This window comes from Ammospiza caudacuta, chromosome 6 (assembly GCF_027887145.1).
Source record: "Ammospiza caudacuta isolate bAmmCau1 chromosome 6, bAmmCau1.pri, whole genome shotgun sequence".
In the NCBI taxonomy this organism is placed as follows: Eukaryota; Metazoa; Chordata; class Aves; order Passeriformes; family Passerellidae; genus Ammospiza; species Ammospiza caudacuta.
The window spans coordinates 13058378-13081697 of NC_080598.1; the positions used below are offsets into that span (position 1 = coordinate 13058378).

Below are 23320 nucleotides of genomic sequence, written 5' to 3' on the forward strand. Positions count from 1 at the left end.
GCTGGGCCACGCTGTGAGGGTGTGACGGGCGGACGAGGCAGCGGCCGCGGGAGGGGCAGCTCTGGTCGGGCGCCGAGCGCGTGCTCTGGAGGGTCTGGGGAGCTTGGGAGGGGTCCCCCCAATACCTAAACCCCGGTCCGTGTTCATACTCCCCCCGTGCCTGTGTCTCTCTTGTCTCTCCCACGTTGAGGGGTGTCGTGGCTGCCCCCCTTCTCCCCCCTTTATCAGCCTTGTCCTCTCTGTCTGTGTTCCAGGCGAGGCAATGGCGGAGGGTCCCCAGCAGCTGCTGCAAGTGTGCGGGCAGAGGCTGTCCCGCTTCCTCTCCGGCGCCCAGCACAAGCGCCTGGCCTGGCTGCGGGAGGTGGAGGAGCAGGGCATGAGGATGCTCAAGAGGTAAGGGCCGCCCTGAGGGGCCCCGCTGTGCCACACCAGGTGGGTGTGAGGGGTTTAATGTGGGCAGTGAGGGAAGCAATCTGTGCTCTGCCTCGTCTGCCCCACAGCAGCTTCAGGGATGAGCCCATGCTCTTGCCCAAAACGCCGTCGCAGAGGAGGAGGCTCAGGAAAAGGCAGTCCTCCTGGATGAGGGAGGAAAACAAAGAGCTGAGCAGGAGGAGGTAGGTGGGTCAGCTTGCTCCGGCTCCGCCTCGTGGTGTTTGGATGAAACAAAACAGTGCCTGCGGCCACTTTCCTTCACTATTTTTTTTCTGGTCATAGTTGTAGAATAATAAACACTCTATTTTCTTGTCTGTTTATATTTATGTTTTGTCTCACTGGGTTCGTTCTTTTGGGCTCAGGTTGCTGCTCCTGGTGTTCACTCCCTAAGCCTCTGCATCAGTGCCTGGAAAACTTGGGCAAGAGATGTGTTGCCAGCACCATGTCTGAGTTGGCAGGCAGGGAGACTCCAAGGGTTTAATGGAGGGACTGAAGTGGAAGTTCCAAGTGATTTGCTTAGAGCCCACGTCACTTTTAAAGCTGCCCAAACCTGATCCATTGGTGTTTTAGGGCACTAAAATCGTGCTGACTGTGGTGAGAAGCCCACAGGAGGAAGAGTTAGAGGTGGGAGACTGTCAGGAAGCAGACATGGAGGGTGGGGAGAGCAGCAGGAATAGCGGGAGCGTGGGAGGTTTGTGTGTGTGCAGGGAGAGCAGGAAAAGCAGCACTGCGGATCGGAGCAGGGAGAGCTCCAGGCCCTGCTCTGGGTGCTCAGGTCATGCCTTCTCCAGGGGGGCAGCCCAGCTAACTCCTGCTGGTGCTTTCCCTCCTTTAAACTTGGTTTGGCAAGAGCTGCTGTTGTCAGTAGGAGGGTGACACACTGTGTGTCCTTCTGTAGGGGCTGTCCTCTGGCATGTGCTGCTCCCAGGGCAGGGTTTAAAGCCAGCTCTTGGTGTAGGGCTGGATGCACCTTTCCCGCTGCCACTTCTCCACACCTGGCTGACTGTGTGGCACAGCCCTTGTGTGTGAGCTCCCATCTGGGCTGTGTCCATGTGCCTCTCCCCAGGGACAGGATGGGCTGTGAGGGGGAATGGTGGAGTGGAGAAGCAGCAGCATCTTCACTTTTACCCCATCTGCTTTTCCCTCAAAAACTTGCTTGGCAGTGGACGACTCCTTCATAGTTTCCTTCAAAATTCTTTTCCCTTAAGGTTATCCAGAAGGAGGAGTGGTGTCAAGCTGCAGTCTTCCAGCCTGAACTCCCAGCAGTGCCAGAGCCAGGAGCAGCCCCAGAGCCCTGGCTGTGAGGGGCAGGACGTGTCCGTGCCCGGCCGTGCTCCGGGATCTCAGGCTGGCATCACACCCCAGCTCCCAGCTCTGCCCAGGAAGCAGCCTGAGGAATCCCGTGTTCCCATGGCAGATCTGGATGGCCAGGAGTGTCCCCATGCTGCTGCTGGGGGTGATGCAGCCCCTCCGGCAGTTCTGGGGGAGCAGCTACCTGAGGTGGATGCAGCAGCAGAGCTCCAGGACATCCCTGGTGTCACTGGGATTGCGGCTGAACAGCCAGGAAGGGATGGGGAGCAGGGCCCCAGGAGAGCCAGCACCTCCACTCCCAAGGCTGCCCAGAATGGTGATCCTGCTGCACTCCAAGGAGATGGATCTCCTCAGGGCCTCGAGGCACTGCTCTTCCAGGACTCCCCCAGTAAAAGCGCAGCACAAAAATCCAGGACGCGCCGCCGGAGCGGGCTGGGTGCCCCCCGCAAGAGCCACAGGGCTTCCCTGGCAGAAAAGTGCTCCCTGGCCAGCAGGAGGGAGAACATCATCCGGAGAGCTGTCAGCAGGGCCAGGAAGGCAGCGGCTCGAGAATCCTCCTCTGCCTCCAGCAGAGTGAGCTGTGAGTCCCTGCACCGCTTCCATGTGGGAATGGAGCGGTGTGGAGCGGCTCATCCTTGCCTCCAGCTCCCCACAAGCCTCCTGTCTTTGTGGGATCCTGGGGTGCAGCTTCAAGCCAGGGTGTTGCTGCAGCAGGGGGAGGCTGGGGGGCAGGGGGAGTTGGGGTACACAGGTTGGGAATGGGCAAAAAGCACAATTGTGGAAGGGAGAGCGTGGCCAGGCTGGTTCCAGCCACGTGTGCCTTTGGATTGGGAGAGACTGCTGCATTCCCTGGGGAAGGGCTTTAATTTATGGTATCTGTCAGCTCTCCAAAAAATCAATAAGGCTGAAAGTGCAGCCCTGAAGTTAGGCTGCAGTGGGCAAAGGAGCTCAAATGCTTTTTGGGCATGGATAGCACAGACTCAAACTAGCTGTGTCACCAGAGGATCAGGGGTTGCGGAGCCCAGGCTATTCCCAGTAGCTCCAAATCCCTTGTATCAGCTATTCCTGCTGCTCCTGACAGGGTTTGGCTCTTTGGGCTTTCCAGAACCATTCCTGCTGCAGGCAAACAGGCTGTGGTGGAGCATGGAGGCCTCGGAAATTCAGCTTTGTCAGCCTTGAGTCACGCTGTATCCAGGCATTTGTTATAGCACTTGGAGCGAAGGGGTGTGATGGGGGGGTGGAATGAGCCTGGAATGAGCCCAAACCCCCTGGATCCCTGCACCAGAGCCTGCAGGGAGGTAGGAGCTGCAGCCAATGGCCTGGGAATGCTGGCTGTGACACAGGCAGCTGGAGCAGGCTGCAGAGCTGCTGCCTCAGTGCTGCTCTGCCTCCCCAGCCCACTCCAGATTCAGTGGCACTCGAGGGAGGTGTGGTGCTGGTGGGGAAAGCAGAGCAATCCATGTTTCTGGGAGGAAGCCTGAGCTCTTCCATGTGCACCCTGTGGCTGTTGGGAGCCTGGGAGTGAAATCTCAGCTCCACTTGTGCTTTCCTGTGCAGGTCAGAGCTCCTTGGAGGCTTTTGTGGAAGAGGATGTGACCAGCAGCACAAGGTGAGGATACTGTGTGAGGCAGGTGGGCAGGGATCCCGGCATTCCCTGTGGGGACACTCTGGGTGGCTTTTCTGTCACAGACTTTGTCAGGGACTGCTCAGGTGTTGCTGTCACCTGGGGCTGGGTGAGGTTTCAGGTTGTGCTGTTCAGGCACAGTGAGATGAAGTCCTTCACTGGGGTGGCTGGTGGTGTGTCCTAGGGTTCCTGGAATTCCTGGCTGCCACTAGCCCTGCAATGCTGGGGGCCAGTCAGGTCTGCTCTGGGCAAGGGACAGCCCAAGGCTGTCAGAGTCCCCTCCTTTCCTGCTCCTGGGGCCCAAGGTGGTTATGGGGTGTTCAGCAGCACAGCGGGACAGTCCCTCAGAGGGATTTACAGCCCAGCCTTGATGTGCCTGGCTGGAACAGCCTCTGGATGTGCTTAGGAACCTGCGCCTTTCTTGGAGTCCCATACACTGCTTCCATCACCCGTAACTTGTCTTCAGAGAGAATTTCAATTATTAAAATAGCTTTTCCTTCACAGGCCTGAGCTGGAGCCAAATTCCCCGAGGGAGAAGGTGAGTTCCAAGGAACAGCCTCAGACTGTGTGGATGCCTTCTTGCTGAGTCAGCACCTTTGCTGAGGTTGTCACTGGATGTGGGGATGTGGCCCATGTCCCCAAATGAGCCATCACAGCCCCTACCTGAGCTAGCAGCTGGCTTTTCCAGGGCAGCAGGTCCCTGCTAGCCCTGTTCTTTGGAGCAGCTGTGCCAAGGGAATGCTTGTCCTCTTTCCCTGCAGGCTCCTGGAGATGTCCTTGTTCCAAGCACAAGTCCCCGAGCTGCCAGCCCTTCTGCACAGCACCTGTCCCCTCTGGAGCAGCAGGCAGGGAATGCTGCAGGTAACTTCCAGGTGGTCTTGCTTTCCTTGCATGAAACCCTGAGAACACGCAGACCTCAGGGTCAGTCGGAGCATTCCTGGGAAATAAAGGGTTTATGTTGAAACTGAGCCACTTCTGACCAGTCAAGGAAGTTTTCCAGGTAAAGTTTGGACCTCCTGCAGAGGTGAGACATCAGTTAGGTAGGCAAGGACATGTAAATGTGTCCAAGCTGTGAGACAAACACTGCCCTGTCCAGCTTTAGTCTGTGCAATGAGTGAGTGGGGACATTTGGGAAGGAGCTCCTGGAGCTGGAGTCTTCCACAGAGTGTCATGTCCTTTTCCTTTGGGGTTGCATTATGTGAACATTTAGAGGTCCTGATTATTTTCTGTGCCTCTGAGCAAGAAGGAGGAGTTGGGGGGGGGGGTGTTCCCTGTGAGCTGCAGGATGTGATAAGCAGCTGGAATGGAGGAACCAGTCCCTGGAGAGACTTGGGTGCCTCACACGTGGCACTGACTGCAGGTTTCTCCACAGGAAGCCATGTAAATCCCAGGAGTGAACCCCAGAAGAGCCAGGAACAGCCCCACTGTGCCAAGCCCCTGGAGAGTTCCTCCCGCATGTGGTAGGAGACACTACAAGGAGCAGGGATGAGCCTGGGGTCTGGAAGGACTCAGGTTTAGCATTTTAAGTAATTTGTGCTAAAAAGGGGTGGGGGGCTTCTTTCCCTGCCTTCCTTCTCCAAATTCCAGTAGCTTTGAAATCTCCTTTGGCCAGATCCTGTGTCTTGAAGTCCCTTATGGCTTTTGGAGCCTTCTTTGGGTCTGATGTGGGGAGGAGCATCCAAGGTCCTGCACAAAGCAGCAGAGGTGCCCTAGCACAGTTAGCTCAGAGCTGGGAGGCGACTTCAAGGGCTCCAAGGGTGCAAGTGACTGACCTGGTTGTTTTTGTCTGTGTGAGTGTCAGGAATACCTGACCTGACTCCTGGAATACCTGATGTGCCTCCTCACTGTGTGTTGCTGGGGAGGTTTTGGGAGAAAGATGTAATAGCCAGTCAATCCCTCTGGAGGGTATGACAGCCACTTCATGTCCCTCCTGCTGATGCCACCAGGATGAAAGGCTGCAAGCAAGCCCTGGGTGTCCTGTGGCACGGGCAGCAGACGGGGGGCCGGGTCCTTTCCCCTTTGGATGAGAAGCACAAGACCTTGGCAAACCAGGCTCCAGCATCCCCCTCTCCATCCAGCAAGGTGAGTGGTGCCACAGCCCTGTGCCTCCTGTGCCAGGCAGGCCCTGAGCTCCCTCCCTCTCTCCCCTCAGGCTGTCAGGCCACTGAAGAACTTCCTGCAGGGACAAGGGGGTGGCATCAAGGACTTAATCAAGCGCAACACTCCCACCCGGTCCCACCTGAAGGTGCGTCACGTCTGAGGGGTGGGAGGAGAATGGGCTGTGTGTGCTGGGAAGGGGAGTTCTGTGTTAATTCCAGACTTTTAACTGTGTTTTTTATGCCCTTTCTCTGCAGGGAGACTTTGTTGTAAGTATGACACCTCATCCATGGGGCTGACACACTGACCACACTCTTCCGTCACGCTGATGTCCAGCAGCCCTCTGGCCACACCAGTGGTGAGGTAACAGGATCTCTGTGCAGGTGTGTTCTGCTGGGACTGGGCACTGCTGGGAGTTTCTGGCCTCTGAGCCAGGCTGCACTGTGCTGCCTCTCCACCATTTTCCTGGCTCCTGGGACAAGTGGTATGCAACACACAGGGGTGTGCTGTTCTTTTCTAAAGATCTCTGCAGCTGAAGGACTGAAGTTGTTCCTTCTGTACCTCTGCTTGCATTGGATAATCCCTGTTGCCAAATATGCGTTGTCTCCCCATCCCGGCGTCCAGGTGAATGACTCCCATAGTGCCTGTGTGTACTAGGCTGCCTGAGGGGAGACACAGCCCCCAGCACCTGGTACAGTCTGAGCTCTTCTCCCTTCAGGAGAAGGAGAGGCAGAGACTGGAGAACCTCCGGAAGAAGCAGGAGGCTGAGGAACAGAGGAAGAAGAAAGTGGAGGAGGAGAAGAGACAGCGTCAGGCAGAAATGAAGCAGTGAGTTGGGCTCCTTTCCCCCTGCTCTTTCCTTGGTCAGCACAGACTTGTCCTGTGTTCCCCCTTGGAATGAGCACTTTGGGAGCAGGCAGGGCTGATGGCCCCTCTTGCCCACGCTGCCCAGGAAGAGGGAAGAGCGCCTGAGGAAGGCCCTGCAGGCGCGAGAGCGTGCAGAACAGATGGAAGAGAAGAAGAAAAAGCGGGTGGAGCAGAAGATCCTGCAGAGTGATGAGAAGGTGAGAAGGCTGAGTGGGCTTTGGGCCTCTCTGAGAGCTGTGAGACCAGGAGGTGTGAGCAGGGCCCTGACAAGCTCCATGCATGCCAGGATTCCTTCTGACAAAGGGAGCCTTTTGTTCTCCTTCCCTCTGCACATTCCTGTTGGGACAGGCCCTGTTCATGCTGCTCTGAGTTCAGGGAATGCAGCACAGCCCACAGGTGACAGCCTCACCTGGCCCACGTGCTTGGAGTGTGTGACTCAGTAGGGGGTGCATTTGGGTCAGGTTTGGGTTTCAGAGCCTGACCTGGCCCTTTTTAGGGGGGCAGGCTGGCCTGGTGGCAGTGCTGCTGCTGTGTAATGGCTGTGAAGGGCTGAGGGAGCTGTGCCTGCGGGCCCAGAGCCTGAGCAAGGACTGGGTGAAGCTTGGCTGCTCTTTTTGGCTGGACTGAAGGGACCTTTGGAAAGATCAGCTTTTGAAAATGAGGAGTCATGTTCCTTTCAGCCCTTCCTAAACCCTGAGTGGACAAATGTGCCCCCACTGCTGGGTCCTCAGTCTGCTTAGGATCTGGGATATCCCAAGCTCCAGCCCTCCCTCCAAGGCTGTGAAGTGTGTCCTTGGAGCAGTGGAGTTGACAGATGTGGCTTTCCCAGTTGCACACCTCACAGGTGAGGGAAGAGAAGGTGGCAGAGGAGCGGAGCAAGAGGAAGGGGTCCAAGAAACACGGGGAAGCAGAGGCACGGAAGCAGAAATCCCTGAGAGGGGTAAGAGCAACTCAGGACCCTCCTGCACGTGGGAAAGGACAGGGACAGCAGGAACCTGCTGTATTGGTGTGGCTGGTGGGATAGAGACAGGTCACTGCCTGCTTCTGCAGGGATTTTGGGGTCTGGGCTGCCAGATTTCTGTCCAGGCAGCTGATGCTGGGTTGGGGCACAAGGGAGAAACATTCCAACTGCTGGAGCCTTGCAGGGTTTTCCTCTTGTTTCTTCAGGATGAAAATGAGCAGCAAGAACCACTGCAGAAAAGAAGAGAGGATGAAGTGAAGGAAAGAGGGAAAACAGTTTTGGAACTGAAGAACCTTCTGGAGCAGAAACAGCTGGGACAAGCAAAGGAGAGGTGTGAGCTGGTGCCTGTCCTGGAGAAGGGAATTGGCCACAGCTGTGAGGAAGCAGTGGGTGTAAATGTGAGGTTGCACCTGGGCTCTGGGGCTGCCTGGAGGTTGGGGAGCAGGAGCAGGAGGCTGTGAGAGGGTGAGGGACAGCTAGGCATGCTTCCTTCTCTAAATCCTTTCTTTTCTCCCAGATATCCCAAGCAGCGAGGGAAGGAGAAGCCCCCCCAAGCAGAGCAGGAGCCAGCAGCATTGGCTGGCAAGGCCACCAAGGTGGGATTGGAGTGTTCTGGGGGCAGCTTCTCTACACACAGCACACAGGCTGGGCTCAGCATCAAGTGTTTTCCAAGTGCTGTGTTGCTGGGATGTTGTTTAGAGGATCAAATGCAATAAAACTAATGATGGTTATTGTACAGAGGTGCTGTGCAGGAGCAAGCCAAGGGCTGGGGCTTCCCTGACTCACAAGTGGGCCCTCAGCCCTGTCATGGTATGGGGACAGTCATGAAATGGCATTTGGAAGAACACTTCAAAGAGCATTCACTGATCCTGAAACCAATGGTGAGAAGGCTCACCATTAGAGATTTTAGGAAATCTCTAGTGGAAATTAGAGCTTTATTAATGTTTTACTGCCACATTTCCTCACTGTACGCAAAGGATGTGACCCCCAAACCTCGGGTGCCACATGGCTCTGTGTCACTTCATTTGCACTCACACAAAGAACACCGGGGCTTCAAGTCAGGGTTGTTGGTCTTGAAATATCACATTAACATTTGCTTTCACTCTCTACTCTTAAATTCATTGCTTCATTAGTGAAAAATCAATGCCCCAAATGGTTCTTCCTCTTCAGGATCAATTCTTCCTCCTATGTGGGCTCCTGCTGCACTCCTTCCCTCAGTCCCTGGCACTTGGACTCTTTTGTGCTGTATAAATTTAATTTAAGGTCTGAATCCTTCCTGTGCTGCCAGCAGCAGGTCCAGAATGAGTCTGGCAAAGCTTTTCCAGGCAGGAGAAAATGGCTGACCAGCACAGGAGGGGAAACTCTCAGAGAAATGGTTTGAGTCAAAAAGAAACTTCAGCAGTTAATTTTTTCTTCTTTGTTAGGGGAAAGAAAGTTCCAAAAAGCTGCCTCTCTGGCCTGGGCTGGAGAAAAGATATGAGCCACCAGAATCCTTTTTCTCAGCTCTTAATGTCTGGCTCCAAGCAGAGAGGGTGAGTGTGGGCTCCAAAGAGCCAGGCTGGACCTAAGCAGAGACAGGTTTGGCTTTATCTGGTAGTCTTGGATTTGGGGTTATTTCTGCAGGAGAAGCCACAGAGGCACTGAGGGCTGGGTGTTGCCAGAGCTGCTGCCGAGAACACAGCTCTGTGTCAGAGCCTGTTCTGTGTGAGTGAGGAATGACTTCATTCCCGTGTCTTACAGGAGGCTGACGGTCAGCAGCAGCCGAGAGAGGAGAAAAAACCCATTCCACCAGCAGCCCCTGGGACGTGGCCCAACAAAGCCGTCAAGGTGAGCCCTGGCCCCGGCACCACCCTCGGGCGGCCCTCGCCTGCTGTGGCTGCTTGTCCCCCGCGGTACAGCCATGGCACGGAGGAGCAGGGGGAAAAACAAGGGGCTGGAGGCGGAAAAGATGCTGGAAGCGGCCACGGGAGGGCAGCAGGGCCTGAGGCGACGTCCCGAGGGGAGCGGCCCTGGGCAGCCGGGCTTGTGCCGGCCGCAGATGCGGACGGAGCCTTCTTCCATGGGCAGAGCGGCAGGAGAGGCTGCTCGGAGCTGGGATGCAGCGCTGCCTCTGCCGGGAATCTGCTCTGGGCTCCGTCCTGGCTGTGCCAGAGCTCCAGCGAGGGAAAACTGAAGGGTTTAGGTGCAGAGTTGAGTGCTGGGACATGCACAGTGTGCCTTTCCCAGGTTTTTCCACAGAAAACAGGAGGGGAGGGAGTGTTAAGAGCAGGTGTCAAGGCACAGAGCCCAGTGATGGTTTTGTATTGGTTCAGGATTTGAGCACTTTGGGGCTCTGGTGGCCATCCCAGCCATGGAAGTGCTGCTCCCCTTGCTCATCACTGCTCTCTGTGTGATTTCAGAAATCCCTCTCCACATCCTGCCTCGGGTCCCTGGAGGCTGCTGAGGTACCAGCATCGCCCCCGGCCAACGAGAACAGCTACGGGCTGGATCTGAACAGCGACGACTCCACAGATGATGAGAGCAATCCTCGGAAGCCCATCCCTGCCTGGGCCGATGGTAGGTGCCAGCTCTGGGCTGGCTTCCTTCCCCTCCTGCCCTGGAGCTTTCCAGCCTTGCTTGGAGCCATCCCAGCACGCAGTCCAGGAGTGTGTGCCCCTCTGGCAGCTCCCAGCGCTGTGTGCTGAGGGCATCAGCGCCGCTTCCCGCGAGCTCCCATGGGCTGAGGTGACACCAGAGCCCTCTGAAAGGGACACAGCTCCTGAGGAGCAGCGGGGTGTGGTGGCAGTGGGACGTGTCCCACCGCTGCTGCCCGGCCGGTGGCTCTCGGAGGGGAAGGGGAGTGCCGGTGCTGCGGGCCTGCAGTGTGTGCTGTTCCCGTTGTTCCCGCAGGAGCGCAGCTCCAGCAGGCCATCGTGCACCAGTACTACCACCCGGTGGACCTGGAGGCGCTGTTCGGGACCATCCCCAGCCCCAAGCTGGAGGACATCTTCTACAAGAACAAGCCCCGCTACTTCAAGCGCACCAGCTCGGCCGTGTGGCACTCCCCGCCCGGCCCCTCCTGCTCCTTCCAGAGCTGAACCGAGGTGGTTTCTAGGCTCTGTGTTCTACTTGCCCTGTGTTGACAATTTTAACTTTGTATTCTTCTTTTGTACAGAAATAAAGTTGTTTATTCACGTCCAGCAGTTACTGGGTGTGTCTCCTTCCCTGCACCTTGGTGCCTGTTGCTTTTGCCTTGCAGGAATCACAGTTGCTAATCTGCAACCAGAGCCATTTCCTAGTCTGCCTCATTTCCTATTCACTTAGGATATTCTCTTGCTCAAGGAAGCTTGGAAATTGCTTTAAGGAAGATCAGGTTTTTAAATCATTGAGGGGAAAATGTTTTTGTAACCCTTTTTTATGTGTTTACTGTATTTATATCTTTATCTATACTATCTTAATTATCTGCAATTCCTTTTCTTCAACAATGCCTGTGCACTCATCTTAGTCTGAGCCAGAATCTTCCTCCTGCTGTTGGAAAAACCTCCCTGAGCAATTCAAGCAGTGGCTAATGCCTCCTCACCCTTTTTTTTCTAATGGGAAAAGGAAGCCCAGGCTCAGCTCTGGATACTGTTGTGGCAGGATCAGTGGGACAGCCTCTCTTGAGCAGAAGCTGGGTTGATTTGGGAAGGGTGAGGAAGGGGGCATGGTTCCCCAGGGATCTGTCAGTGTGGCATCCTAAGCAGCAGAGCTGCACCCATCCCACTCCTTTCTTCCTTTCCCAAGCCTGAGTGCACATGGATTGACAGGAGCAAGGATGGATTGAAACAGAAACGGCTCTGGCTGTAAGGTGGATTTATGGAGCCAGAATCCCTGGAGCTGTCCTGTCACTCCTTCCACAGAAAGAGGCTGAAAGTGCTTGGAGTGCCTTGTTCCAGAGCCAGTGCTCACCCAAGGGCCCTTTTGTCCCGGGAATGCATTTTGGATGGGATCAGGCACGGAGTTCATGGGTAAGCTGGGAAGGACAGCCAGGCTCCTCCCCACCCCAGAGGGCAGCATCTGTCCCCTGGCTTCCTCAGGGATGCTGTCCCCATGGCCACCTCCACAGGGGATTGGGTGAGGAGGACACAAGCTCTGCTGCAGTCCAGCATCAGTCAGGACCATTTCCCAGTTTCTTTGGTGCCAGTGGAGCCCGGAACAGTGCGGGAGTGGAAAAAACCCTCGGCGCCAACAGCTGCTGGCAGGGCTGCACTGCCAGGCTCCAGGCTGAGTGCTAATGAGGAGTCTGTGCTGCTGCTGGCTCTGCTCGGCTCCTGGAGCCCGCTGGGAGCCCGGCCTCACGCTCCAGGAGCTCCCAGGAGCTTGCAGGGAGCTGGGAGCAGCGCTGGTTAATGCCACCCCAGGAGAGGCGGCAGTGCCGTCTGTCTGCCAGCTCCGCACCGGGGAGGATCCATCCCATGGGATGCGGGGAGCGAAAGGCCCCCCAGCACTGGCATCGGGCTCCAGTGCCAGCTGGAAAAAGGAGCAGCTCCATGGAATCAGCAGGAGAGAATCGAGCAGGGATCCCCTAAACGTGGGCGGGCTGGATGTGGAAGTGCCTCCTTCCTAGAAATGCTGGAGCCATGGTATTGCACCATTCCAGGAGCAAACTGTGAGCATCCCTGTGATCCCAAAGGGCCCTTCTCAGGTGGGAGGGGGCAGGTGGCTGACCCCACTGTGTCCCTCCAAACGGAGAAGGGAATGTTTCAGCTTGCGTGAAGCAAAATAATCCACGTCAACCTGAGGCATTTTCCAGGGCTGTGAGCACAGCAGGAGCATGGAAGGGTGACAGTGCCCCTTGAATCCCAGCAGTCCCTTCGGATCCTAGAGCTCCCCTTGGATCCCGGCTGCCTCGTTTCTCCCCTCTGCCGCCACGTCATCTGTTTCTGTTTTCAGTGCCTGGGAACCCCTGATTCACCCCATCCCACGAGGATGCTTCCCGGGGCTGGGAGAGAGTGGGATGGCTGGGGATCGGGGCAGGGGAGCAGGATGGAGCCCTCTGCCTGCTCCATCCCTGCCGGGTGCCGGGGCCGTGCGGGTGTGGATCCCCCGGCCTGGGCAGGGGGTCCCTGAGGCGGGGGCACCTCCGCCCGCCGCTGTCTCCCCGGCTCGGCGGCTCCGCATCCCGCTCTCCTGTTGCTCAGAGATGTGGAGGCAGTTGCTAAGAGACACCGACACGTCAGTATCTGGCCCTAAGGAAAAAAAGAGGAAAAAAAAAAAAGAGACAGAGAAAGAGAGAGACAAGGGAGGACGAGGAGGAGGAGGGGAGGAAGGAGGTGGGGAAAGACCTGCTCCCATCGCCGGGCTCGCAGCAGCCTTGGCCGCCGCTGCCGAAGCCCAGCTCCCGACTTGGCGGCCTCCGGGGTGTGGCCGGCCACCGGGGACCCCGCCATCCCCATCTGGAGCCCCCCACATCGCCCCTCCGGACCCCCACATCACCGCAGGGAGCCAGGCCCTGCTCCCTCGCTGGCCAGTGAGTACCCCGGGGCAGCCCGGCCTCACCGGAGGGCTCGGGGCGCTGTGGGCATGGGAGTGACCGGGCTAAGGTGGGCCGGTGGGAGAGGATGGAGCTGGGGCTGCGGGCGAGGGAGGATGAAGCAGACACGGTCAGGTGGCGGGGGGCGAGGGCAGGCCTGGGGCGACCCCGGTGGGTGCTGGGAATGGGGATCTTCCCTCGGGAGAGAGGCGGGGAGGGTGTCCCTGGCACCGGGCTCAGCTCGTGGTGGCGGGGGGCTGCTGGGGGGCCGTGGAGCAGCACCTCTGCTCTGCCCACCACCAGCCAAGACGGGCTGGACAAGGTCAGCAGGTCTGGGGGGGCCTTTTCTGCCTGGAATCCCGGGGGGATGCTTGGAGGAGCGACCCTGGCCCGGGGGGCACGGGGAGGCTGTGGGTGCCCCGGAGGCCACGCCGGGCTGCAGCAGTGGCGCTCCCCCGGCGGGGTGTGCGGCCGGCACGGCTCCCCCCTCTGCTCTTCCTCGCAGGCGGCTGGTGACGGCCCGACGCCGGCCCCGCCGGTGCCCCCGGAGGGGTTGGCCTTGCCCCCCGGATGCCGCCGGGATGCCGGGAACGTCGCCGTGACCGCCGCCAGCCCGGCCCCGCGGCCGGCCGCCGGCAGCCCTCGGCGTGAGCGGGCGGGCGGGATGGCCCCCGGCGGTGCCCCGTGAGGGCCGCGGCCACGAGGCCATGCTGCTGGGCCCCTGGCTGCTGGCGGCGGCGGCGGCGGTGGCGGCGGCGGGCGCGGGCTGCCCGGTGCTGTGCAGCTGCCGCGGGCAGGCCGTGGACTGCAGCGGGCAGCGGCTCTTCTCCGTGCCCCCCGAGCTGCCGCTGGACACCGGCAACCTGAGCCTTGCCCACAACCGCATCGCCAGCATCCCGCCGGGCTACCTGGGCTGCTACGGGCAGCTGCGCGCCCTCGACCTGCGCAACAACTCGCTGGCGGCGCTGCCGGCCGGGCTGTTCCGCGGCGCCCGGCGCCTGGCGCACCTGGACCTGAGCTACAACAACTTCAGCCTGGTGCCCGCCGACATGTTCCGCGAGGCCAGCGCGCTGCTGCGCCTCGACCTCAGCCACAACCCGGGGCTGCGCCGCGTCCACCCGCAGGCCTTCCGCGGCCTGGCCCAGCTGCGGGAGCTGGACCTCAGCTACGGCGGCCTGGCCGCCCTCAGCCTCGACGCCCTGGAGGGGCTGCCCGGCCTCGTGGGGCTGCGCCTGGGGGGCAACCCCTGGCTCTGCGGCTGCGCCATGGAGCCGCTCCTCAAGTGGCTGCGGGGCCGCATCCAGCGCTGCTCCTCGGGTACGTGCCGCCGGGACCCCCGCGCCCCGTCCCATACGGGGGCCGGCCGCCGGGCTGACGCCATCCCCGTCCTTCCATCCCGCAGATTCGCAGCAGGCCGAGTGCTGGGCTCCCCCCGAAGTGGCGGGGGCCCCGCTGTTGTCGCTGACGGAGGAGAGCTTCCAGGCCTGCCACCTGACGCTGACCCTCGACGACTATCTCTTCATCGCCTTCGTCGGCTTCGTCGTCTCCATCGCCTCGGTGGCCACCAACTTCCTGCTGGGCATCACGGCCAACTGCTGCCACCGCTGGAGCAAGGCCAGCGAGGACGAGGACGTTTAGGGACCGCCGCTGCCACCGCCGCCGATTGACCCCCGCCCCGGCCACCCCCCGGCCCGGCCGCCCCCGCGGGGACACCAGACTGTGCCTTGTCCGCGTCCCCTCCTGCCGCCCCCCGTGCCGGGGTGGCCCTCGAGGCGCCGGGGACACCAGGGGACAGCCCCGCTCCCTTCTGCCCCAAAGTGGGGAGTTTTTGCACCCCCATCACCGTGAGCTTGGACCCCCTCCTGTGCTGTTCCCACTGCCCAGGACTGGTTGAGCCAGCGATTTGGGAATCCCTTGGGAACCTCCTCACCTCTGCCTGGGAGAAACAGAGGACAAAGTGTGTGTGTCTTGGGAACCACGGTCACTCTCCTGGGGGCAGTGAGGGAATCCCTGCTTTCAGCCCCAAAGCAGCACGGCTGGAGCCCCCCAAATCCTGCACATTATCTCCAGCCTCCCCAAAAATCCAGGGGGCCAGGAAGCGTTGCTGACACCCAGCTTGTCACCACCGTTCCAGGGCGTGCCTGCACCTTGCTGGTGACATCAGGATGTGCTGGAACAGCACCGGGACCACCAAGCCTGGCAGTGGGATGGGCTCTGACATCTCCAGGGGATGGGATCTCCCAAGGATGGCACCTTCCAGGGACTGCATCTCCCAGAGATGACATCTGCCTCCTCTTCAGGGCCAACCCGGGCACCAGCACTGCCCACCCTGGGGGAGGTTTGGGAGGCGGAAGGAGCTCTAAAAAAGGGCAAAACAAGAAAAAAAAAGCAAAAAGCAGAAAGCAAACGACCCTCTGTCCAGCCGGGACAGCCATGTCCCCAGTGCCTGTGTCACCTGTCCCTGGTGTCTGTGTCACCCTGTCACTGTGGGAGCACATCAGTGGGGAGCGGGGCTGGGGTCACCTGAGGGCTGCTTTGTCCCTTCCCCTGTCCCCCATGGAGGCTGAGTGCATGGGGAGGGGGGTTTGGTTTAACCCCAGCCCACCCCAAAAGGGCTCCTGCTGCACCCCAGCCTCAGCACTGCCCCCAGGAAAGGGAACTTGGCCTCTGCCTTCTCTGTTTTGTCTGGGGTTTTATTATTTTCCTTTCAGTGAGTCCAAGAACCGCCCTGCTCCACACCCCCTGCACCCCCCACAACTCCTGCACCCCAGGATCAGCCACATGGGCATGGAGCATCCACCTGCATCCCACCAGCTCCTTCCCCTGCCTCACCTCATCCTCTTCTTTTTGTATTTATATTTATGTTTTATTTTCCTTGTCTTTTGTTTCTCCTTATCTTTTGTTTCTCCTTGTCTTTTGATTTCCTTTCCTTTCCTTTCCTTTCCTTTCCTTTCCTTTCCTTTCCTTTCCTTTCCTTTCCTTTCCTTTCCTTTCCTTTCCTTTCCTTTCCTTTCCTTTCCTCCCCTTGTCTTCTATTTTTCTTTTCTTTTCTTTTCTTTTCTTTTCTTTTCTTTTCTTTTCTTTTCTTTTCTTTTCTTTTCTTTTCTTTTCTTTTCTTTTCTTTTCTTCTTTTCTTTTCTTTTTTCTTTTTTTTTTCTTTTCTTTTCTCTTTTCTTTTCTTTTCTTTTCTTTTCTTTTCTTTTCTTTTCTTTTCTTTTCTTTTCTTTTCTTTTCTTTTCCTTTCTCCTTTCTTTTTTTCCTTTATTTCCCTTTTTATTTCCCTTTTTTCCTTTATTTCCCTTTTTCTTTCCCTTTTTTCCTTTCTTTTCCTTTCCTTTTTCTCTCTTCTCCCCTGACCCCGCTCTTTGTACGTTTTGTAACCGCGGGTTTTGTACCACGGGGCACTTTTTCAGCGCCAAACCTCGACAATAAAGAGTGTCAGCGCAGCCGGGGCCGGGGCACGCGTGTGGCGGGGGGACACGCGTGTGTGACAGGGACATGTGTGGGGACACTGTGTGTGTGTGTGACAGGGACATGTGTGGGGACACTGTGTGTGTGTGACAGTGCCGTGTTTGGGGACACTGTGTGTGTGTGACAGGGCCATGTGTGTGTGGGGACACTGTGTGTGTGTGACAGTGCCGTGTGTGGGGACACTGTGTGTGTGACAGTGCCGTGTGTGGGGACACTGTGTGTGTGTGACAGGGCCATGTGTGTGTGTGGGGACACTGTGTGTGTGTGACAGGGCCATGTGTGTGTGTGGGGACACTGTGTGTGTGTCATAGGGCCATGTGTGGGGACACTGTGTGTGTGTGACAGTGCCGTGTGTGGGGACACTGTGTGTGTGTGACAGGGCCATGTGTGTGTGTGGGGACACTGTGTGTGTGTGACAGTGCCGTGTGTGGGGACACTGTGTGTGTGACAGTGCCGTGTGTGGGGACACTGTGTGTGTGTGTGACAGTGCCGTGTGTGGGGACACTGTGTGTGTGACAGTGCCGTGTGTGGGGACACTGTGTGTGTGTGACAGTGCCGTGTGTGGGGACACTGTGTGTGTGTCACAGGGCCATGTGTGGGGACACTGTGTGTGTGTGACAGGGCCATGTGTGTGTGTGGGGACACTGTGTGTGTGTGACAGGGCCATGTGTGTGTGTGGGGACACTGTGTGTGTGTGACAGTGCCGTGTGTGGGGACACTGTGTGTGTGACAGTGCCGTGTGTGGGGACACTGTGTGTGTGACAGGGCCGTGTGTGGGGACACTGTGTGTGTGACAGGGCCGTGTGTGTGGCAGACACCCGGCTGCGTGCAGCGGGCACAGCAGCGTCCCGCAGCCTGCAGAAGGCATCAGCCGCGCTCTTCCCTCCAGCGCTTCCTGTTATTCCTCCGGCAGCATCTCCCGGCCCCGGCGGGGCCCAGCTGTGGCCGCCGGGTCACCTCCGCGTCCCCCCCTCCCCGGGAGCCCCTCGGGGGGACGCGGGCCCGTCCCGCCCGGCCGGAGCGCAGAGGTCGGGCAGCAGCTGTGCCGCGTCCGGCCGCGTCGGGGGAGCCGTGGGGACAGCGGCCGTCAGTGGCACCCCCCAACCCTGGCATTGCCCTGCCATCCCTCTTTCCATGCACTCATCCTTCCCTTCCTCCCATCCATCCATCCATCCATCCATCCATCCATCCATCCATCCATCCATCCATCCACATAATACAATCCCACCTCCCATCCCAAACCTCCCCCACCCACCAAAACTGGTCCCCCATCTTTTCTGCCCCTTTTCCTCTCTCTGTCCCTTCCTCAATCCTGCAGGGTCACACGGGGCCCACCAGACCTTCGGGGGTCCCCTCATATTGCGGGGGGAGAGGGGTTGGACCCTCCTGAAATGCCCCCCCCGGCAGCCACCGCTCCCACCCCCCAAAAGTGACAAAAGTTTCAGAGCCCTGGGTGCGGTGCCGAAGCTTTCCCGCGGCTTTGGCAAATCCGAGTTTTCCCGGCACAAACGGGAGCTGCAGCCCCCCCACCCACGCGGGCCCCCCCTCCGTTTGCTGTGGGGCGGGAGGTGTGAAGGAGCCCGAGCCGGGCTGTAAACACGGAGGGCACTTCAAAGGGGACGCCCGGGGACATCCTTAGCACCACCAGATTATTTCGGCACCCCCGGGCGGGATGCGAGGCGGGGGGAGGTCGGGGGGCTGAACATCCCGTTTGGCAGCTTGGAAAAGCGCAGTGAGGGGAGAGCTGCGGTGACTGGGGAGGACCTGTCCCTATCCTTGTCCCGATTCCTGGTGCATCCATCCTCCCCGGACCCCACTTTTACTCCGTGTGCAGAATAATCTCTGTTTCCCCAGTGTCACATTCCCACAACCACGGTTTGGGGGAACCCTGGCCGTGCCCCCCAGCCCTGCAGCGTCCCCAAGGCATGGCACTGCGGGATTTGAGGGCTCCCTGAGGATCACAACCCCCCCACACTCCCCAGCCACCCTTTCCAAGGATGCTCCCATCCCCCCGTGCCTGCTGTCCCACTCTATCTTCCCTCCTCATCTTCCCCAGGCGCTCTCAGGAAAGCAACACCTTCCTTATCTTCTTCCGACGGGTGGTCCGGCCCTGCTGCCCCTCACCCCCAGCTCCGGCCTTGTTATTTTCTGGAGTGTCCCTGCATTTCTCCCCAGGGACTCCTCAACCAAACATTTCCCTCCTGGAAGGGAAAGGGAAATCTCCAAGACGCGGATAGAAAGTCGGCAGCTCCGTCTCCGCTGGCCGGGCGCCTGCGGCCATTTCCGCGCCCGGCGGCTGAGCCGGACGGGGGGAGGCAGCAAAGCCGAAACCCTCACAGGGCTGGGGGGTTTGGGGGTCGTGGAGGGATGGAAGGAGAGGAGGAGGGTGGGATGGAGGCATGGGCAAAGGGAGGGAGAGAAGGGAATAATCGTAGAATCATCAAGGTTGGAAGACCTTTATGATCAGATCCAACCATCAACCCAGCAACGCCCCTGTAACCCCAAAACCATTAACCCACGGATGGATGGATGGATGGATGGATGGATGGATGGATGGATGGATGGATGGATGGATGGAGGAGGGACTGTTGGACTGATGGATGTACAGCTGGATTGACAGATGGATGAGAGATATCCAGGGGTCTCTCCAGGCTGAGGGAGCCTGGATGGCACTGGAATATAAACACACTTTGGGACGTGTCCCTGGATGCAGCATTCCCACTCCTCAAGCCCCCCCAACCCAAAAACCAGATCCATCTGGAAACTCCCCAAAACGCTCAAGGAGGCTCCCACCCCTCCAGCTGGGGGGTTGTGCAGTCCCCAGCCCCATGGCCACCCCGTCTGTTCCCTGTCTCTGGACAAAGGACGGTCCCCACACGGGGAGACCCCGGGCGGTGGCCCCCAAACACGGCGGGGGCCGGTAGGAAGGCGGAGGCAGCTCCCCCGACGGGAAGCATCCCAAGGAACCCAGTAATGATCCCGCATCCTTTCCAAGAGAGAACAAAGGCTGAGGAGATAGCATAGTTCATCACCCATAAATGAAGGATGTAAATAGCAAATACGGGGAAGATTTATTTCGAGCAGAGCCTCAGGAAACGGCGGGGGCTGGGAGGGGGGGAAATGGGACAGGAGCCATTTGCTGGCTCATCCAAATCCTGGTTGGGGTGAGCCAGGGTCCTGCCCGGTGCCCAAACCTCCCATCAATGCCCAGAGGGATCTGTGTCCCTCTTCAGACCCCGAGGGTCCCGTGTCCCCATCTGCACCCGGGGGCTCCCATGTCCCCATCCCTCAGGTTTGGGTGTTTCACACCACCAGCTCCTGTTTGCACACCCGGTGAGTCACCCGGGGCTCGTCCCAGCTTCAGATAAAGAAAAAAGCCCCAAAATGGGATTTAGGATTTCAGTGCTGCCGCCTGATACAATCACGGCTGGGGGGCTGTGGCAGGCAGGTGCCCACCCCACGGGGTCCAACACCCCCACCCCGATGCTGCAATGCCCCGAAGGGTTGGGATGGAGGTTTTCCTGCGTTTCCCAAAGTGTTGCTGAGGAACAGACCAGGAGAATCCGTCCCAGGCAGAGATGCCCCATAGTGCACACACACACTACGCCCTCGCTCACGGACACCCTCCATCCTCCACACCCCCACCCCTCCATCCTCCCTTCCACCACATCCCCCAGCCCCCCGAGGGAACTGCGCACACCCTGCTCCTTTTTTAACCAAAAATTCATTTATTTGTCACAAAACACAAAGCCTTGGGGGTGCCGGGGGAGCCGCCCCCCTCTGAGCCCCCCAGGGGCTCCTCCCCGGCTGTGCCTCAGTTTCCCCTTCCCGCGAGCGGGGCTTTCCAGCGGGGCATCCCCAAAGCAAGCCAGGCTTTGGGGCGAGGCCGAGGGGGGTGTTCCCCCCGAGGAGACCAGCTCGGGGGGCGCCGGGGGCGGTCGGGGACGGGCTCAGGAGCGGAAGAGCGTCTCCTGGGTGGCGGGGTCCAGCTTGCCGCCCGGGCCGGGGCCGCCCTTGCCGCCAGGGGGGTGGCTGTGCCCCGAGGAGTAGCTGGCGGAGCGCTCGGGGCCGGGGCCGGGGGTCCGGCAGCAGAGCAGGGCGGCGCAGGCGTGGCGGAACCGGGGGTCGAAGAAGGCGTAGAGGAAGGGGTTGAGGCAGCTGTTGATGTAGGCGATGCCCGTGCAGTAGGGATGCAGGTTGTTGAGGAAGGTGTGGAGGGCGCAGGACCAGGGCAGCACCTCCAGGTCCATCAGCACGTAGAGGGTCTTGACCAGGTGGAAGGGCAGCCAGCAGCCCCCGAAGGCGGCCACCAGCACCGTGATGATGGTGAGCAGCCGCTTGCGCTTGCGGGGCCCCTCGGCCCGCTCCCGGCGGAAGTGAGTGGCCACGGTGCGGGCGATGAAGAAGTAGCAGGTCAGCATCACGGCGAACGGGGCCACGAAGCCCAGGGCGGTGGAGGAGAGCCCCAGCCCCACCTCCCAGGCGCCCTCGGTGCCCTGCGCCGCCAGGTCCCCGTAGTCCATGTAGCAGGTGATCTTGGTGTCCCCGTCGAGCGCGGCCGCCCGCCGCAGCACCAGCGCGGGCAGCGCCAGCAGCGCGGCCAGCAGCCACAGCGCCACCGTGGCCACCAGCCCGCTGACCCGCGAGCGCAGCTTGGCCGTGGCCAGCGGCCGCACGATGGCCAGGTAGCGGTCGAAGCTGAGGCCGGTGAGGCAGAAGACGCTGGCGTACATGTTGACGAACACCAGGTAGCTGCTGACCTTGCAGGCGGCCGTGCCGAAGGGCCAGTGGTAGCCCATCCAGGCGTAGGCGGCCCACAGCGGCAGCGTCACCACGAAGGTGAGGTCGGCCACGGCCAGGTTGGCGATGAAGGTGTCGGCCGAGCGCCGGCGGTCGCGGCCGCCCTTGAAGACGGTCCAGAGGACGAGCCCGTTGCCGGTGGTGCCCAGCAGGAAGACCAGCAGGTAGATGGTGGGCAGCAGGGCCAGCGAGGGGCCCCACTCCTCGTACTCGCACGAGTACTCCGTATCGTTGTCGAAGCCGTAGGTGTAGGCGCCCGTCGTCTCCTCCATCCCGGCGCTGGGCTCCGCTCCGCTCAGCTCATCCCGGGCTCAGCCGCTCCTGCGGCCCCGGCGCGAGTCCCACCGCGTTACCTCCCCTTCCTCCTCCTCCCCGCCCTCCTCCTGGAGGGGACGGGCGGGACAGGGCAGGAGGCAGGGCCGGGGGGAGCCCCCGTGGGAAACTTCACAGCTCCCCCCACCTCCATCTGGCTCCTGCCCGGGCGGTTTTATCGAGCTCTCACCCGCGTGTCAACGCGCCGACCCCCGCGATAACCCCGGCCTCGCCGCGCCCGCGGGTTCGGGCGCCCACCACGGCGGCGGTGGGGCTGGGATCCGGCTCTGGGGAGCTCAGGAACGGGGGGGGGGGCTGCAGGCAGCATTTGGGATTTCACCTCGGGGTGCCGCATGCGGCGCTGGGGTGTCACACATCGGGGCTGCGTTTCGCACGGGCGGTGTCACATCGGGCACTTGGCGGCGGGGGGGTCGCGCTGGGGGTTGGTGTCACACTGGAGGGAGTGGCACTGCGGGGGGGGGGGGAGGGTGTGCATTTGGCATTTTGCATTTGGCATTTTGCGTTTGGCACTCGGGATTCCCCGTTTTGCTGCCAGCTTTGCACACAGCGGTGGCTCCGCTCCCCCCTCAAAGCGCCGGGGCTCCACTTTGAGCACAAAGTGCCGAGGAGATTTATACATTTAGCAAAAATCCTGGGCGGGGAGGGGGGGCTCTGGGACCCCCCACGCTGTAAAATGACCATTTTAGGGCAGCAGCTGCCGCAGGACTGGCTGCCACCGGAGCTCTCGGTGTGTCCCAGCTCCGCGGGTTGCTGATGGAGCGGCAACGCTGAGCCAAGAGGGAACAAACTTCCCCCACCCCACAAATAAACATTGGGGGGAGGAGGGAAGGCCCCCGAGGTGGTCTGGGATTGTCCCACTGGGACTGAACTCTCACAGTTCCAGCTCTGGGGAAAACCGAAGAAGTTGAGCGGGATGTCTGAAGAGCCCCAAATCCCCCGGGACACGCAGGGGGGCTGGGCTGGGGCTGTAGGGGGGGATTAAGCGCGGGATAGGCTGTGGGAAGGGGCAGGTTTAACACCCCAGTGCAGGGACGGAGGTTGGTGGGGGGGCACAGAGCCCCCGGGACCCCCCACCGGCTCAGTGGGGCCCTTCTACCAGCAAAGAGGTGCGAAGGAGGGGCTGTGGGGGGAATTCAGCGGCTGAAATAGCGGGGGAGAGCTCACAGGAGCTCCAAAATGAGTGGTGTCGGGGGGAAAGGGCTCTGTAAATGGGGGTGCAGGTTAGGGGACTCCGGGGGTGGGGGCACCAAACCAGACACCCAGAGCTGCAGCATCAGCCGGGAGAGCAAACCAGGCTGGAGATAAGGAGTGATCCGGTATCGCAGTGCCGGGACAGCCGGCATGCGTGGGGAGAGAGGTATGAAAGGCAGGAGCTGCTGAAAGTGGCGGCAGAACCGCGAGGTGCCCAGCTCCGGCTCAAATCCCAGGCTGGAATGAAGAAGGGCCGGAACCCCGCAGTCCCCAGCGCAGACACAGCTCGAGCCTTTCCGCTAATTAGCAGCATAAACAGGGAAACACCAGCGCTGCTAATGAGCCCCCCGGGATCGCAGCGAGGCTCCCCGGGCCGCTCCCGCCCTGGCCGGAGCCCCGTTAATGAGCAGGACCGCTAATGAGCGGTTCTATTAATGACTATTAATAACACTCCCAGCTCTCTGTGTCCTAATTGGAGCGCGGCACAAGTATCCATTTCCAGCCGCCGCAGACCAATCCGTTTCCAGTCTCTTCCCTTTCCAAAAGCTGCGGGTTGAGTGTCCCTGTCCCCCCCTCGCTGTCCTGAAGCTGGGGTGCCTCGCCCTCGGTGCCACCCTGGGGGTTCCTTGGTCCCGGCGCCGCGGACGGAGCCCCCCAGGCTGGGTTTGTGGTGGTGGGTGGGCGGCCAGGGCTGGGCTGATAAGGAATCCGTGGGGCTGATAAGGAATCCGTGGGGCTGATA

General features: G+C 60.0%; 3 protein-coding genes across 5 annotated transcripts; 2 read left to right on the top strand and 1 right to left on the bottom strand.

Annotated features, from left to right (window-relative positions):
• Positions 1–29: 29 nt before the first annotated feature.
• On the top strand, positions 30–10410 carry LOC131559243 (inner centromere protein-like). Of its 3 annotated transcripts, none has more exons than XM_058807544.1 (20): positions 30–135; positions 255–393; positions 501–614; positions 1641–2323; positions 3301–3352; positions 3872–3905; positions 4129–4228; positions 4740–4827; positions 5314–5449; positions 5520–5612; positions 5722–5733; positions 6183–6292; positions 6417–6528; positions 7161–7271; positions 7499–7623; positions 7810–7888; positions 8717–8824; positions 9033–9119; positions 9692–9848; positions 10182–10410. In XM_058807544.1, the coding sequence occupies exons 2-20, from the start codon at positions 263–265 to the stop codon at positions 10367–10369; spliced, it is 2520 nt and encodes an 839-aa protein (XP_058663527.1). In that variant the 5' UTR covers positions 30–135; positions 255–262; the 3' UTR covers positions 10370–10410. The 3 variants fall into 3 exon arrangements, with proteins under 3 accessions (XP_058663527.1, XP_058663529.1, XP_058663530.1); XM_058807546.1 differs by having other exon boundaries at positions 30–92; XM_058807547.1 differs by lacking the exon at positions 8717–8824.
• Positions 10411–13490: 3080 nt separating this feature from the next.
• LRRC55 (leucine rich repeat containing 55) lies at positions 13491–14421 on the top strand. Its single transcript, XM_058807792.1, has 2 exons — positions 13491–14100; positions 14186–14421. The coding sequence occupies exons 1-2, from the start codon at positions 13491–13493 to the stop codon at positions 14419–14421; spliced, it is 846 nt and encodes a 281-aa protein (XP_058663775.1).
• A 5642-nt stretch (positions 14422–20063) lies between these two features.
• On the bottom strand, positions 20064–21337 carry APLNR (apelin receptor). The gene has a single exon (XM_058807555.1). It carries the CDS (start codon positions 21324–21326, stop codon positions 20205–20207), a length of 1122 nt encoding a protein of 373 aa, XP_058663538.1. The 5' UTR covers positions 21327–21337; the 3' UTR covers positions 20064–20204.
• Between the last annotated feature and the right edge of the window lie 1983 nt (positions 21338–23320).